Raw genomic sequence first — 14,635 nt, forward strand, 5'->3', positions numbered from 1 at the left:
AGGAGACAAGAACTACCCAATTAGTTCAAAACACAAAAATTCTTAGTCCATCCTCTGTTCTTAATACATTTTACTGAAATATATCTGCAATATGAAGAAAAGGTTCCCAGGTTTGTCCTTCAGTATGTGCTGAGGAGTCTTCCATGTCTTGACAGGGTTGGGAAAAATTTTTCTGAAGGCACTGCAAAACCCTCACTCCATACAGCAATCTCTCAGAGCTCAGGAGTGGAGAAGAAACAGAGATTCAAGGTGAGAAGCTGCCAAATACTCCCAGACTTGATGTATGGCAGGAACCTGGGAAATGTCAAGGAGTGGCACCCAGCCAGGCTGATACAGCAGCCAAAGCCCCCAACCTGTGTCAGTGATCTGACATCTCCACGCAGGCACTGTTATCTGGGGATGGTGACATTTGTCCCCTCAGCTCCTCTTCGAAATGCGATCCCTGCTGTGCTGAGGACCCGACAACTGAGGTGTGGGAGGGGGCAATTGTGATCAATGAACTTTGCCTAACATGAAACAACTGCAGCAAGAGAGCAACAAAAGGACAGACAAATGCTACTATCTGCTGGGTACAAATAGTAAGAATAATGGAAATACTATTCTATAAAACTATAATACAGCCAACAATCCACTGTAAATTCCCCCAAACTATCCAAGAGTCACAAGACATCATCTGCCCGTTCTGTGAGGAGCACACCACAATGAGAAAGATGAGCCTCATCTCAGGGAGTCATGTAGGCAGGGTTTTGATGTGGAGCTGAGGGGCTGAACTCGGTCTCCCATGAGACATCCACAGCCCAGCTGTGAAGGGAGACAGGAGGCTGGCACAGTGCCACAGGGCTTCTCCATGCCTTCACTCCTCATTCCCTGCTCAAACCTGGAGCCATTCAGGAAATAGTCCAGGCTTGTCTCAACTCAGCTCTGCCTTCCACCTTTCAGACTCATCGGCTCCTTTTTACAACACAAGAGCAGCCAAGCCAAGCCCTCAATGAAAGGATGAACAGCCAAGATGTCCCAGCTGCCCACCTGGGCCTGGTCAATCCCAGCTCCATCCTGATATTCCAAGTACCATTGGAGAGGCTCCCTGGGGCCGTGGCTGGCTGGGGAGCCAGCTCTTCCTCCCTGCCGCTCGCCCGGGGAACATGCTGTGTCTCATTTCTCCCACTGAAAGCCTTTGAGGCCAGAGGTGCTACCAGGATGCTCTATCCTGGCCCCGGAGCGCCGCCCAGGCCACCAACCCCAGCACGTCTCGCTACAGAGCGCTCCCGACCCACTCCCGCAGCCCCACCGGGCCACAGGGCAAGACCATGGCGAGCCCCGCGAGAAGGCCCGGGATGGAGCGAGGTGCGTCCTCGGGGCTTGGGCACGGCTATGGGGCGAAGGGGCCGGGGAGGCAGCGAGGGGGCCAAGGGCCCTACGCCCCAGTGGGGGAACTCTGAAGGTGGCACCCGGGGGGACACACGGGGAGCAAAGCCCCGCTCCACAGAGCGGCCCCGCCGTACTCACCGCCCACCCGGGCCCGCCGGACCCGCCGCCGCCGTTACCATGGGGAGCCGGCGGGCCCACGTGACTACAGCTCCCGGCAGCCACCGCGCCACGGGGTGCACCGCCCCCTGGCGGCGCGGCGGAGCCTGGCGGCGGAGCGCAGCCCCGCGACGCGGGCACGGCACTGGGAGCCACCGGGGAACAGGCGGTTTCAGAAGGAACGGGCATTTTTTTCCAGGGCCGGATTCCCACGGGGGGCACCCCGGGTAAAGAAGGCCGGGTAGAGTCCCCCTCGGGCGGACAACGCGAGTTCCAAGGAAGGTCGGGCTGGAGTCTGAGGAGGGCGAAGGAGGCGTCGGTGGCGTCCCGGGATGCCCGGGCGTCGGTCTGCGGCTACAGCTGGCTGGGCCCCGCGCGGCCGCGCAGAGCTGCGAGGCGGCGGAGGAGCACCTCGCAGTGCCGGGCAGAAGGCGACCGGGGACTGCCACCGGCCAGCGCTGCCAGTCTCTCGGTGGCGTTGAGGGCCAGCAGGACCTGCACAGCCAAGAGAGGGACAGGAATCACCCACCAGTTTGACCCTTGTCCCCACAACTCCATTAGGTCCCCTAAAGGAGCCGAGGTCCCCGTGCAGTACCTGCTGGATCCCGGGGTACTGGCTGAGGGCTCGCAGTGCTTCGAGGGCTCCCTCCCTCACGGTTTTGCGCGGGTCCTCGCAGGTCACCTGCAGCAGGAGGTCGGGGGCCCTGTTCTGGATCAGCAGAGCCCGCAGCTCCGCCCCGCGCTGGCCCCGGTTGCTCAGGGCCAGGGCCGCGTTGCAGCACGTCTTGGCCTGCGTGTCGCTCAGCAGCCGGGTCAGCGTGGGCACGGCCCTGCCCAGGGTCCCCGCCGGGCAAGACGCGTGGAAGGCGGCGTTGCCCACTGCAAAGGTGGCTGCCCTGCGCACGCAGCTCTCCGGGTCCGACAGGCACTCCAGCAGCCTCTCCAGCCAACCGGGCTGGCTCTGCAGCGCTGGGGGAAAGCTGTGGCAGAGCAGGTTGCCCAGCAAGTTGCAGGTTCTGGCCCGTATCAGGTGTTGCTGGTGGCTGAGCAGGTAGGTCAGTGGCTGGTCAGCCACATCTGAGTCCCTTAGGATCCTCTGGAGAAAGGGCAGGTGCTCTGAACAGGTCCGGGCCACGTGGGCCAAGAGAGACAGGAGGTCAGTTGTGAGTGTGACATTGTCTGAGAACAAGACAGACTTCAAGAAGGCAACAATGTGCTCCGAGGCAGCAGCTTCCCTCACTACTTGGTCTATGACCTGTGTGTCAGACACAACAGGATGGCACAAGAGGCCCATGGGGAGCTCGGTGAATGAGAAGGGCAGATGGCGAGCTCAGACCTAAGGAAAAAGGACAGACAGCACTGCTGAGTGCACTGCACTCACGTGTGAGCTGAGCCAAGCCAAGCAGCAGCTGAATGCAGCCAGCAGGTCAGCACAAGCTTAGCAGCCAGTCAAGATTCTCCAAGGGCTACATAGCACCCAACTGACATCCCTGTGTGGGCAGGAACTGCCAACATGATGTGAAGTGGTGCCATGCATTGGGGACTGCAATGTAGGGAGGTGTCACCACAGTATGGGGGGAAGGAGGAACACAGAGCCAAGAGAGTACCTGCAGCAGCTGGGCAGGGATCTGGGTATCTCTCACAGCCTCCATGATCAGTGCTAAGGTGTCTTTATCCACATCCAGGGCAAAAGGGAAACAGAGGAGCTGGCAGACCTGGATGACCACATCTGGGACAACCTCAGGGTCCCCATCCTTTCCTTCTTGCCTGAATATGTGAAAGAGAGAGGGCTTAATACAGAGGTGATCAGAAAAACCTCAGGGCAAGGGGCAAAGGGCATTCCCTGCACCGGACACTAAGAGGCTCTGCAAGAGCCAGGTCAGGAACTTCTGAGCTCTTGGTGTGCTCATGTCCATGCCCCATTCAGCAGCTGAGCTCTGCCCACTCCAGCCCTTGCCACAACTCACATCTGTGCCAGGCATGCCAAGAAGCCAGGGGACAGCAGTCTCTTCAGTGTCACCATGAGGACACCATGGGACTGGGTGAGCTGAGGCAGGCACTGGTGGGGCTCACGAGTGAAGACTCTGAGGGCCAGGCTGAGGAAGAACAGGGTTCCTGCAGGGGGAACAGCAGGCAGAAGGGCAAAGCTAGAGAAGGCCGTAAAGTCCCTTCACTTCTGTCTGTGCTACCTCAAGGCTGTTCAAAGGTGGATTCTGTGATTCCGTGCCCAAAACCAGAAAACCTCCACCCAGGTGGTCACACCTGCCAGAGTGGACATTCCCTGCAGCATAGACACCCTTTTTCATTCCTCCACAGCCAGCTCAGCTGAGCTACTGCCAACTGGGCACAGCATGGGCCAGCCCAGCCCTCTCTCCCCAGAAGACACTCCAATCCTCAAGAAAAACCACCTGAGTCCTCTGGCCTCAGGGAACAGATGTGAACAGGGACAAACATGGGCAAGTCTGAGAGCAGGATGTGAAGCAGGGTCCAGGGCAGATACCCTGCTGTCCTGTAGCTCCTACCTTGAGGGGAGAGGAGGTTCCAGTCTGGCTCTGCCATGTGGTGACCAGCACCTGGGGGCGGGTCTCCCTCCAGCGCTGCCCTGTTGGTGCCCACATGAAGCACCACAGCAACACAATGCCAGACCAGGCTCCACAGCTCTGAGGAAGCAAAGCCCTGCTCCAAGGCCACATCCTCCTAGAGGCAGAGAGGCAGATGTCAGAGGCCTTCATGGTCCTCTGTGGCTCCCCAGGGTTCTGATAAATGGCTCTGCCAGCCCCATGGTCCTGTGAAGGTCAGGTCTAGATGGACGTGGCCTATGGGTCCTGCTGCACCTTTCAGTGTCAAGCCCAGGGCATTTCTGCCCTCCTTCACTCCAGTGTGCTCATGGATTACCCCTCCCTGCCCACCACTCTCCCGTCACCCCTCCCTCCCCACCCATCTCCCATCAGGGAGATAAGCTGACTTTCATGGGGTTGCACAGCTCAGCCAAAGCTGCATAGTTCCCTGGTTTCCCTCAGCCTCATTACCAATCTGCATTCAGGCCTTTTTGCCACCACACCTCTTGGCAGGGACAAGGCAAAGGAGATGGCCAGACTGGTACCTGTTCAAGGAGTTCGAGCAGGAGGAAAAAGAGCCCATCATAGAGACCAGCACCCATTGGCAGGGGGAGCTGCAGCTGTAAGAGAGTGGGAGACAGTCTGGAGCTGGGTGCTGGGTTTGAGGGCAGCAGCATCACACTTGCACCCTTCTGGGCCCATCTCTGCACACCTCCACAGAGGGGTCTGCATGGCTCCCCAGCTTCTCTGTCCCCATCCCACACCTCTGCAGGTGCTGTCAGTGCATTTGTTACCGCTGGTAGGATCTTTTCTCTCTTGAGCTCCAAAGCCACCCCATGCTGACTGAGCTGTGCCAGGAGGAATGCTGCAGCACCCTGTGGGACAAGGAGAGCTCAGCACCTTTGGGCCTTTCCCATCTGCTCGGTCACTATTGACCCTTCATCCCACTCTGAGTGAGGAACGGTAAGGCCCAAATGGGATGCAGGGCTCTGCAAGGCTCTCAGTGGTGGCTCTGGCAGTGGGGGGCGGCTTCCCACGAGGGACACGACAGGAGACTGGGTGATGAGGTCCACAGCCAGGGTAACCACTTCCTCAAGCCTGAAATGCAAGGACCAGGAGACAAGCACTATGTTCCCACAGCTTCACATCATGCAGAATGGCAGCATCCAAATACCCACAAGGCTGGGAAGCAGCCATGTTTCAGGAGGAGCCCTGGTTCACAGCACCTCCTTGTCTGCACTGGGTCATCCTCACCACATCCTCAGCACCCACCCACACTGCCCAGAATTCCACTGGTATCAGAGGGATCAGTGGGACAGGTTCCCAGCTCTGGGTAGGGTGCAGGACAGAGGGCTGTTCAGGGCAAGGCATGTTCCTCTCCCACCCATGAGTGCAAGTGGGTGCTTACCTGGGAGGGGAGGCCTGAAGCTGCAGGGTGAGCAGGGCCAGCAGGTACAAAGAGGCTTCACAGGCTGCCTCCTGGGCCACCTCCACCACAGGGACCTACCAAGGGAACAGGAGTCATAGCAGGGGAGAAGAAGGTGTTCCTGGGCCCCAGAGGAGAACTGCAGTCTTCAGATTAAACTCTCCTAAACTCTTCTTCCCACACAGATTGGTCTGACCAGTGCTCAGAGGAATGCATCCTGCTTGCCCATGCTCCCACCCCACCACCAGGGCTGTGGTCAGTCCTACCTCACCCTTCAAGAGCTGCATGAGGGAACCCCACAGTGGTTGGCTCCTTCCCAGGTGCTGGCACAGGTTTGGGCAGGCATGGCAGCCAGCGTAGAGGATCTGCAAGGCAAAGGGGAGAGATGCCTACCAGGACAGGTTCCACCCCATGGCTACCATGAGCTCATTTATTCAATAACTGACACCAGGCAAATGGGAGGCACTGAAGGCTAAACCCACAGTTCCCTCTTCCCCATGCTCCTAATTCCAGAGCAAAGGCCCAGGCACCTCTGGGCAGAGACAGATAGAAGGATGGGGCCATTACCTTCAGGATGTTCAAGGAGCAGCCTGGGTGCTCCAGTCTCCCCAGCAGTCTTGCAAGCTGCTGGCTCTCTCCTTCCATAAGCTTTTCAGCTGCTGCATGAGCAACCTGCAGAAATCAGCCTGTTTTGCACTCTGGGTACCTGAAGCACTGCACAGACTAGAGAAGTTTAATGCTAGCAACAATTTAATGAAAGAAAGTATCTGCTTCCTACATTTTGCCTGTGTCTACTCAGGAATGCCTATCTGCCATGACCTAGCATGGCTTTGATGCACAGTCCCAGAGCTGAGATGAGCAAGGTAAGATTCCTCCTCTGCTTCCCTCCTTGTTGACTCAGAGTTAAAGAATAAAATGTAAACCTGTAATTGTTTTCCCTCTTACTGCCCCTTCAATTTCAGATTTCCTACAGTTCGTATCACTGTAATAAAAGAATTCTTCATGTTTTCCATGCATTGCCTACTTCTTTACTTAGCCCATCTCACAGTTCAGATCCTAAGTTTGAGTCTCGTAATTGATTCAAGAATCCTTACATTCCTAGGGTCAGCTGCTGGCTGGGGAGGTGCAGCCCACAAATATGAGCCCTGCAACCAATAAAGCCAGAGGATCCCAGCCCTCCACTCTACTGCTGAGAAAGAGATCCTCCTGGAAAGGGCTGCTGCCCCTGTGGAGACCACACCTCTTCACCCTGTACAGAGAGCTGGTCTGACCTGCTGCTTGGCTTCCCAACAGCTGTTTCTCTCCAGGGGGATGCTGCAGGCAGCAGCAAATGCAGCCAGGAAGATGTCTGCCACACATGGACTCTGGTCATGGGCTGACTTGCCCTCCACCGCTGCACCTGCACAGGGACAGGGAGTTGTGCTGAAGGTGCTGAGGGGCAGCAGGATGGGGTTGGATGGCAAGAGAGGAAAAGTCAGGCTTGTGATATGAGGAGGGTGAGATCTGGGATTGAGGGAGGAGAGCCCAAGTTAGCAGGGGTCTGGACAGATAAGCTTCAGCCACCTCTTCTGGCCAACAGCTTTACAATGGCCGTCAGTGCTCTGATGGAGCCCAAGGGCAGGAGGGAGAAGAAACCCCAGGAAGATGTGGCGAGCTGCTGCTACTGCTACCTTGAAGTGCAGGCTGCTCTGAGATGGATCCCTGAAGGAGTCTGTTCAGCAGGGGCTGATGCTCCTCTCGCAGCCTGGTGTAGAAGTGCACAGAGATAGAGGAGTCTGTCGTGTCCAGGCTCTCACAGAGCTGGGTGAAGCACTGGGAAAAACACAGGGGTTGCCATCACTGCAGACTTGAGTGTGGGAGGGGAGAGAATGACAGCACAGGAGGAAGCTGTGGGAGGACAGCAGAGATGGGAGAAGGACTCATGCTGGAACTTCAGGGACCTCCAAATGTCCACTCCAGCCAGGTTACTGTACAGGACCCACATATGGCTGCACACTGCCGAAGTGAGGGGTACACATGGAGGCACGTGTCCCTTCTCACCTCTATCACAGCCTGGCAGAGCATGCCCAACAGCTATTTTTGCTCTTGCTTCCTCTAAAACATGCAGCTCAAAAACAAAGGCTAAAAGCAAGATGATATCAAATGCGAGCGTGTATGCATTTCCTGCCTGAGCCACATGTAAATCATACTCCAATGCTGAGAACCTGATGTGCCCACCCAGCACAATCCCAGCAGCAGAACTTTTGGCAGCAGAGCCAGAAGCATGTCTGGCAAAGTGACAGTTTTTGTGCCAGGGTGTGTACAAGAGACTGTACCTGCCATCGGCTCAGCTGGTAAAGCTACACCAGAATGGTAAAGCCAGCAAAGGTGCCCCCTCAGAGACCTTCTTTCTGTATGCAATTCCCCACAAAAACCCCAAGGGGTCAGACAGCCTGCCCTGACAAGAGTACATTAGACCCCGTAGTTAGGAGCACAGTCCTCAGCCTGTGTTCCCCCAACATACACAGACAACCCCATAGCTTCTGTCCCTGGGGCAGAGGGTGTGGCAGAGGGAGATGGGGGTACCCTTACCAGGAGGCTTTGCTGGCAGAGTCTCATCTCAGTGTCAACTGGTGCAGCCAGCAGCTCCAGCAGCAGGGACAAGAAGCCGGACAAGTCAGCACTCTCCTGAAAGGCCTGCAGGCTGGGGGGGGGGGGGGGGGGCAGGAGGGGCAGATGAGTGCAGAGAAACACAGCCCCTTGCTGTGAGGACAGGATCTGAACAGGGCCACATGGTGCTGGCTAATGGAGCAGGGACACACACTCACACTGTGAGCTGCTGTCAGCAGGAGCACAACTGGACTTGTCAACTGTGCCTTTCCTTTAATTAGTCCCATTCAAGGAAAGTGCTCCTCTGTAAGCTCAGCAATATGGCATCAAGCGCTTAGACCATGATGCTTCCCCACAGAGGCAACTCCAGCTGCAGAGTATGAACACCACCTTTCTACCTACTGCCAGGTCCCCAAAGTGGCCACACGAGACCTCAGGGAACAAAAAGTTGTTCCTACCTGTCCTTTTGCCCACTCTCCTCCAGGCTGCATTCACTGCTGAAATAAACTTTGGTCACCATGAGGAGGTCTGTCAGCACAGCGATACACCAGGGCTGCTGCAGAATCCAGAAAGAAACCACAAATGGGGATTGTCTGCTGGCCATCCCCACACCAATGTGACAGGAACCTTCCCTGCCAGAACCTCCCCCTTCTCAAGGGTGCCTAGAAGAGGAATCTGTGAGCCAAATCCAGTAGGACACCAGGGCCTCCTCAGCACCAGCACTCTGCAGGGCTGGAAGGAGCCCAAATTTCTCTGGGGTTCTACACTCACCTGCTTGGTGCAACCAGTCTCCAGGATCTGCTTGGCTAGGCACAGCAGGGACAGAGGCACATTCAGTTCTTGGCAGAAGTGGTCCAGGAGCTCAGCATCACACTGGGTAGACAGGAGGTTGCCCACACACGAAGAACGGAACGAAGATGGGAGGCTCCCTCCAGCATCCCTTCCAGCACCTGGACACAGAGGAGCCAGAAGAGCTTATAATGAGCAGCAGTTTTGGTCTCTCCACCAGCCATGGAGCAGCCCTTCAACCCATTCAGGCAGAGGCAGCAGAAGAGCAGATGGCAAGCCAAGTGCATGGGACAGCTACAACTCCTGGAAAAGCAGAGGATCTTTTTGCTGGCTGGACTGAGGACTCTCCAAATGTTTCCAACCCAACCCTGGGGAAGAAGGCAGCATCCAAGTCTCCAGTCTTAGTTGCCTGGGCCAGCCATCACTAACCTGCTGAGCAGAGTCTGCCAGGCAGTCCCGGACATGGTGCTGGAAGGCCGGGTCCCTCAGGAGGCTCAGAGGCATGCTCAGCTGCATGGCTGAGGGCTCAGTGCCCTCAATCAGATGCTGCCACTCCTCATCGCTCTCCAGCTCTTGTTGGAAGCCGCGCGGGAGGAAGAGCCCGGATCCCCGGCGGGGGGAGCAAGAAAGAGAATCCAAACCAATATGGTTGATAAATGAACTCCGTTTTATTAGCAGTCTAAAGGCACTTATATAGTATACCAGCTTGTTAGCTCCTAAGTGGCTTAAAGCTTATCAAGACACATTTCTATTTCTACATAATTGGACCTACATTGGCAAGTTTCCACAGTCTTGTTATGATCAAAAGAATTTTGTGCTCACCCCCCTTGGTTCACTCCCGGATAGCACAGCTGCAAGTTCTTTACTCCCTGTATTTTCTCAGGCTGATTGTTTACCTTCACACAGGGACTTTCCCATGGAAAGTGTCTCTCACACACACACAAGCCTAAAAACTTCCAGCCCTATTGCTTGCATAGTTCTTTTATTGATCCCAGTAATTCTATTCCCCAACAAGCTCCTAGCCACAGAGGAGAGAGGACTGGTGCCACAGACCCTGACAGTCCCAGGGTCTCTGTACCAGCCCCTGGCAACTGGGCCCTGCTGTCCTCACTTAAGACACCATCTTACCTCACTCTCCAGGTCCACAGCCTCAGTGCTGTACCTGCCCCAGGGCTCTGTCCTGCCAGCACCAGGCTGTGGACAGGAACCTGCTTCAGGAAACTCCCACTCATAGTCTCGAGAGAGGCTGTGTTGCCTGGCCAAGGAAACAGTACAGTCAGTGAAAGACCTTTCCTTTCCCTCTTCCTCCTGCCCCAGCCTCAGCCTCCCTCACCCTGGGTTAGGAGGACACTCCTCAAACTGCCACTCTGCTATGTTGCTTTTCCCTTGCAGGAGACACGGATTCTTCTCACTGGAGGCAGCCAATGGCTCCCTCTCCTCACAGGCTGCCTTCTGTGATGATGCCCTGGGTCTGTGCGTGGGAGGTCCATTGACAGAATCCTTCATAGATGCATCACCTGCCTTCAGTTGCCCCTGGTGATGGCAGAGAAGTTTGGTCAGGGCAGGGTTACTCAGCCAGATGAGTCCCCTAGACTCCACCACCATGAGCACCTCACATCCTGCCTTGTGTGTCACTGACACCCCAGCTTGACCCATGTACTCATGTTTTTCCCTCCAGGAACCATTCCAGTGCCCCTCCTTTGCCATGACTGTAAGACAAAACCAGGGGAAACCCACACTTTTCTCCACCTTTTTCTGTCTCTCTTCAGCCATCTTCTGCTGGGCCTTTCTCAGGATCCTGGACTGGCTGCTCCTAGGGGCCATGGAATGGACTTGCTGCTCCTTCAGGGCCTGCAGCTCTGGGGACAGCTTGGTGGTGAAGGGGTTTGAGATCCCATGTTCTTCTGTGTCATCAATCACTGGGGAGGCAAGAGGAGAACTTCAGCAGCAGCTCTACCTTGTGACACAGAGAGTGTGATCTCTCTTGAGATCCCAGGGGAATCCCAAGGGACCCAGAGCAAGACCAGGTGCAGGAGCTAGGAGTCATTGCTTGGAAAAAGCTGAGAGGAGGGAGGCATTGACCAGGATAGTAAAAATAGCAGGGCAGGGAAGTCCTCCCAGTCTCCAGCCAGTAGTAGAAAGGAAACAGACCTGGACAGTTTTGGAAAAAAGAGTAAGTACTCACCAGTAACCCGTCCAGCAATGAAGGGGTGAGAAAGCAGCTCTGGCCATGACAGGCGCTGGTGGGGGTCCTTCATTAGTAAACCCTGAAGGAAGCTCTGCAGAGCAGCAGAGCAGCAGGATCACTGAGACATGTTCAGCACCCACCAGTGAGCATAATGTACCCAGCAGTCTCCCCCACTGAGGGCACCCAGGAGGCCTGCCTTTCCTGCCTAGCTCTGGGAAAGGAGTAGCTCTAGTGCCTAGGGCATATGGGAAGACATTTCACTTCCCAACCCGATAAATCACTCCTCTGCTGTTGGACCCAGTTTCCCAGTTTATGGACAGCAGACATTTGGTAACAGTGATAAGGGTTCCCCTTCCAGGAGGTCCAGCTCTCATTGCTTTTCTATGTTCTGAAGTCCCTGTTAGGGGACATAAAAGCTAAGAGTGACCCACTACAGCAGCAGGCAAGGCCAAAACTGCATTAACAGATCTCACCCTGCAGACAGGGCCTCGGCACTTACCTTGAACACTGGGCTCATGGTCATGGGCCATTTGACAGGGTCCTTGATGATGAGGCTGACAAGCTGGAAGATGCTGTTGGTGTAGAAGGGAGGAGTACCCACAAACAGCTCGTACAGGATGCAGCCCACAGACCACAGGTCTGCTGTGTGGTCATACGGCCGTTCTTCCACCAGCTCAGGGGACATGTACAGCGGGGTGCCCTTGATGGAGGTCAGCACCATGGTGTGGATGCTCATGGTACGGGCAAAGCTGCTCAGAGCAAAGCACAGATCACAAGTTCAGGCTGAAACATCTGTTGCAGCTCCCAGGGAGTTCCCTATAAGTTTACCAATACTTCTTCCCACTGGAGGACAAAATATCTCCTCTCTGCTTAACCTCTAAATATGCACAGAATCCAGGCCCCCTTCCACACTCCCCCACTCCTCCTCTACAGCATCCAGGACACCCCTTGGCTGCTCCAAAGCCAAGCATCCCCCTCAGCACTCACCCAAAGTCACAGAGCTTGACAACACCATCTTTGGCCAGCAGGATGTTCTGGGGTTTTATGTCACGGTGCAGGATGCGGTGGGAGTGCAGGTAATAGAGAGCAGAGATGAGTTGGGCAGAGATGGTCTGGACCTGCCGGAGACAGAGAAGCCTCACCCAGTGTCCCATGGTGCCACCCACTGGCACAACCACAGGGGCCAGGTCCCTTACGGCCTGGCTCCCACACTACTTCTACTTCTGTCCTGTTTGGGGCAGGGACCAACCCCAGCTGTGGGCCAGCAGTTTCTTGAAGTAGGCCAATAGCCAAGGCAGCAGTCTGGTGCTGTGGCCCTTGGAAAGGGAACAGAGGAACTGCGGTCTCTGCAGGACCCCTCTGTCCCACAGTGCCAACCTGGCCTCCTCTCCCATCCTTTCCAGAAGCTCTGCCAGGTAAAGCCCCAGAGGCACTCTCACCCTCCTGACATCTTCTGGCTCACAGCAGAGACCCTCTGCCTGCAGGCAGACAAGTCCTGTTTTCTCCAGCCTGCAGCAAACACTGCATGGCCACTACCATGATAGACACCTGGTCCTCAGGCAAACTCCCATCGTCCTCCAGGATCTGGAAGAGCTCTCCCTCTGCGTAGTCAGTCACTACCACCACCTGGAGGGAAGAGCAGCATGGTGAGATCAGGCCCTGGGGACCAGGACAGAGCAGGGTAAGAAATCTGAGGGATGTGTTGGGGTGTCATCATGCAAAGTCCATCAGCTTGGGCTGTGACTTGGAATGGAATAGACCTCCCATGGCTGCACTGCAGCAAGGACCTGGCACTTGGCAGAGGTCTTGTAGCTGTCCATATCTCAGACAGACAGCAGAAACAAGGGAAGAGGGAAGGACAGGACAAGCCCAGAATGGTACTTCCAAGCCCAGTGGGTAGAATCACTCCCTTGAGCTTGTTTTGAATCTGCTGTCTAATGACTTCATTTCATGTTCCCATGTTCCATAGAGGTCTTCAATCCTCTATTATCATATTCTACCCATGAGAGTTTAAATCAGTGAAAAGCCAGTCTCTGGAGAGACTGATGAGTGAAGAGTCACACTCATACTGTGATCTCAAACCACTTTTCCTGCATCACACACCCCCTGGTCAGCTCCTTCACCTCTGCATATGACCTAGTACAGCCCATGCAGCCCACACAGGTGTTGGCTCCCCACACAGCACATACTAAAGGGCTCTGAAAAACACTAACCAGACCCTGGGATGAAGTCACTACCATCTCCCGAGAAAGATGTCCCTACAACAGCAGGGGGCAGCCCTTCTTCCCCTGCCCCAGTCAAGCAAAAGTGTTTGCCTGGAGTAGTCCCCTTCACCTCCTTAGCAGTCTCAAAGCTGTCAAGCATCTGGATGATGTTGGGGTGATGGAGATCTCTCACAATCTCAATTTCCCGCTGCAGGTTCTTCAGCTCCTTCTCAGACCGCCCCACCTTGGGGATGAACTTCAAGGCCACCACCTTTCAAAGCAGGAAAAGCTGGGATCAGACCAGGCTCCTGGTCAGACCCACCCTGGCAAAGGCTGCTTTTAACCCAAACAGGACTCAGTACTTTTCAGCTGAACACAGACAATAGAACAATGAAACATTTGTTCACTGGGCCCCTTGGACCTAGGGTTCTCCCCAGGCCCTTGCACATCAACACTGGTGCTCGCACTTCTTTTCACACTGGCATTTAAAGCAAAGAAATGTAATCAGTGAACACAGATAAAACCAGGACTTCAGAAACATGGGACAGGACCTCAAGATGCTGGTGAACAGCAGGTCTAACATGAACCAGCAGTGTGCCCTGGAAATGAGGAACACTAGCAGCACCCTGGGCTGGATCAACAGGCAGGAACTGCAGGGAAGTGATTATTCGCCTTTATTTTGAACCTTGTGGACCATGTTGGGAATATTGTGGCCAGGCTTTTGGCCCAGAAAGACATCAGTAGGCTGGAGTGGGTATAGCAGAGAGATCCATGATGGTGAGGGGACTGAAACACGTGGAAGGACGACATGAGGATTACAAATTGAAACAGAGGGAGGTTCAATTTGATAAGAGGAAAACACATTCATCCTAGTAATAGTCAGGCACCAGCTGTAGGGTGTTTGTCTTGAGGGTTTCAGAGGATCTAAATTTAGCACTGGCCCTGCTTTGAGGTCTTGAGGTCGCTCCTGATGTCCCTTGAATCCAAATGACTCAGTGCCAGCAGGAGCTGGTCAGGAATGTCAGCAGAAAGCCGAATGAATGCCGAGTCCCAAAGGCCTGGCAGAGTCTTAAAACCCAAGAGGCACCAGAAATCAGCCCCGGCCACATACAACAGAGCCCCAACCCTCTCCCCTCACCTGGGCGCTGTGCTTCCGGCGCCCCTTGTACACGCGCCCAAAGGAGCCTTCGCCGACCATTTCGAGGATGTGGTAGTTCTCCATCGTTCGGGACGGGGCCGCTGAGCTGCCGAGGCAAAGAGGCCAGTGAGGAGCAACGTCTCCCCTTCGGCGAGCACCTCCCCTCCCGCGGGGCTGCACCCAGGGCCCGTTCCCCTGGGCGAGAGTCCTCCCCAGGCT

At 55.4% G+C, this 14,635-nt stretch overlaps 2 protein-coding genes across 2 annotated transcripts in view; both read right to left on the reverse strand.

Annotated features, from left to right (window-relative positions):
• Window positions 1-1,633, reverse strand: part of TTLL4 (tubulin tyrosine ligase like 4) — a 26,154-nt gene extending 24,521 nt beyond the window's left edge. Inside the window, exon 1 of the mRNA XM_069020907.1 lies at window positions 1,507-1,633. The gene's annotated coding sequence lies outside the window, so the exon portion shown is untranslated. The remainder of the gene's footprint in view (window positions 1-1,506) is intronic.
• Window positions 56-14,583, reverse strand: STK36 (serine/threonine kinase 36). The gene is given in 28 exon segments (XM_069020919.1): window positions 56-2,019; window positions 2,120-2,860; window positions 3,132-3,291; window positions 3,492-3,639; window positions 4,047-4,221; window positions 4,628-4,702; window positions 4,847-4,957; window positions 5,120-5,180; window positions 5,491-5,585; window positions 5,775-5,873; window positions 6,076-6,180; window positions 6,780-6,907; window positions 7,179-7,320; window positions 8,080-8,191; window positions 8,556-8,653; window positions 8,869-8,993; window positions 8,996-9,047; window positions 9,316-9,458; window position 9,940; window positions 10,015-10,141; window positions 10,220-10,419; window positions 10,636-10,805; window positions 11,072-11,165; window positions 11,574-11,823; window positions 12,062-12,192; window positions 12,623-12,700; window positions 13,409-13,549; window positions 14,417-14,583. Coding segments are annotated over 28 exon segments (3,987 nt in total). The 5' UTR covers window positions 14,501-14,583; the 3' UTR covers window positions 56-1,878.
• Between the last annotated feature and the right edge of the window lie 52 nt (window positions 14,584-14,635).

The sequence above is a fragment of the Aphelocoma coerulescens genome, chromosome 7, assembly GCF_041296385.1.
Source record: "Aphelocoma coerulescens isolate FSJ_1873_10779 chromosome 7, UR_Acoe_1.0, whole genome shotgun sequence".
In the NCBI taxonomy this organism is placed as follows: Eukaryota; Metazoa; Chordata; class Aves; order Passeriformes; family Corvidae; genus Aphelocoma; species Aphelocoma coerulescens.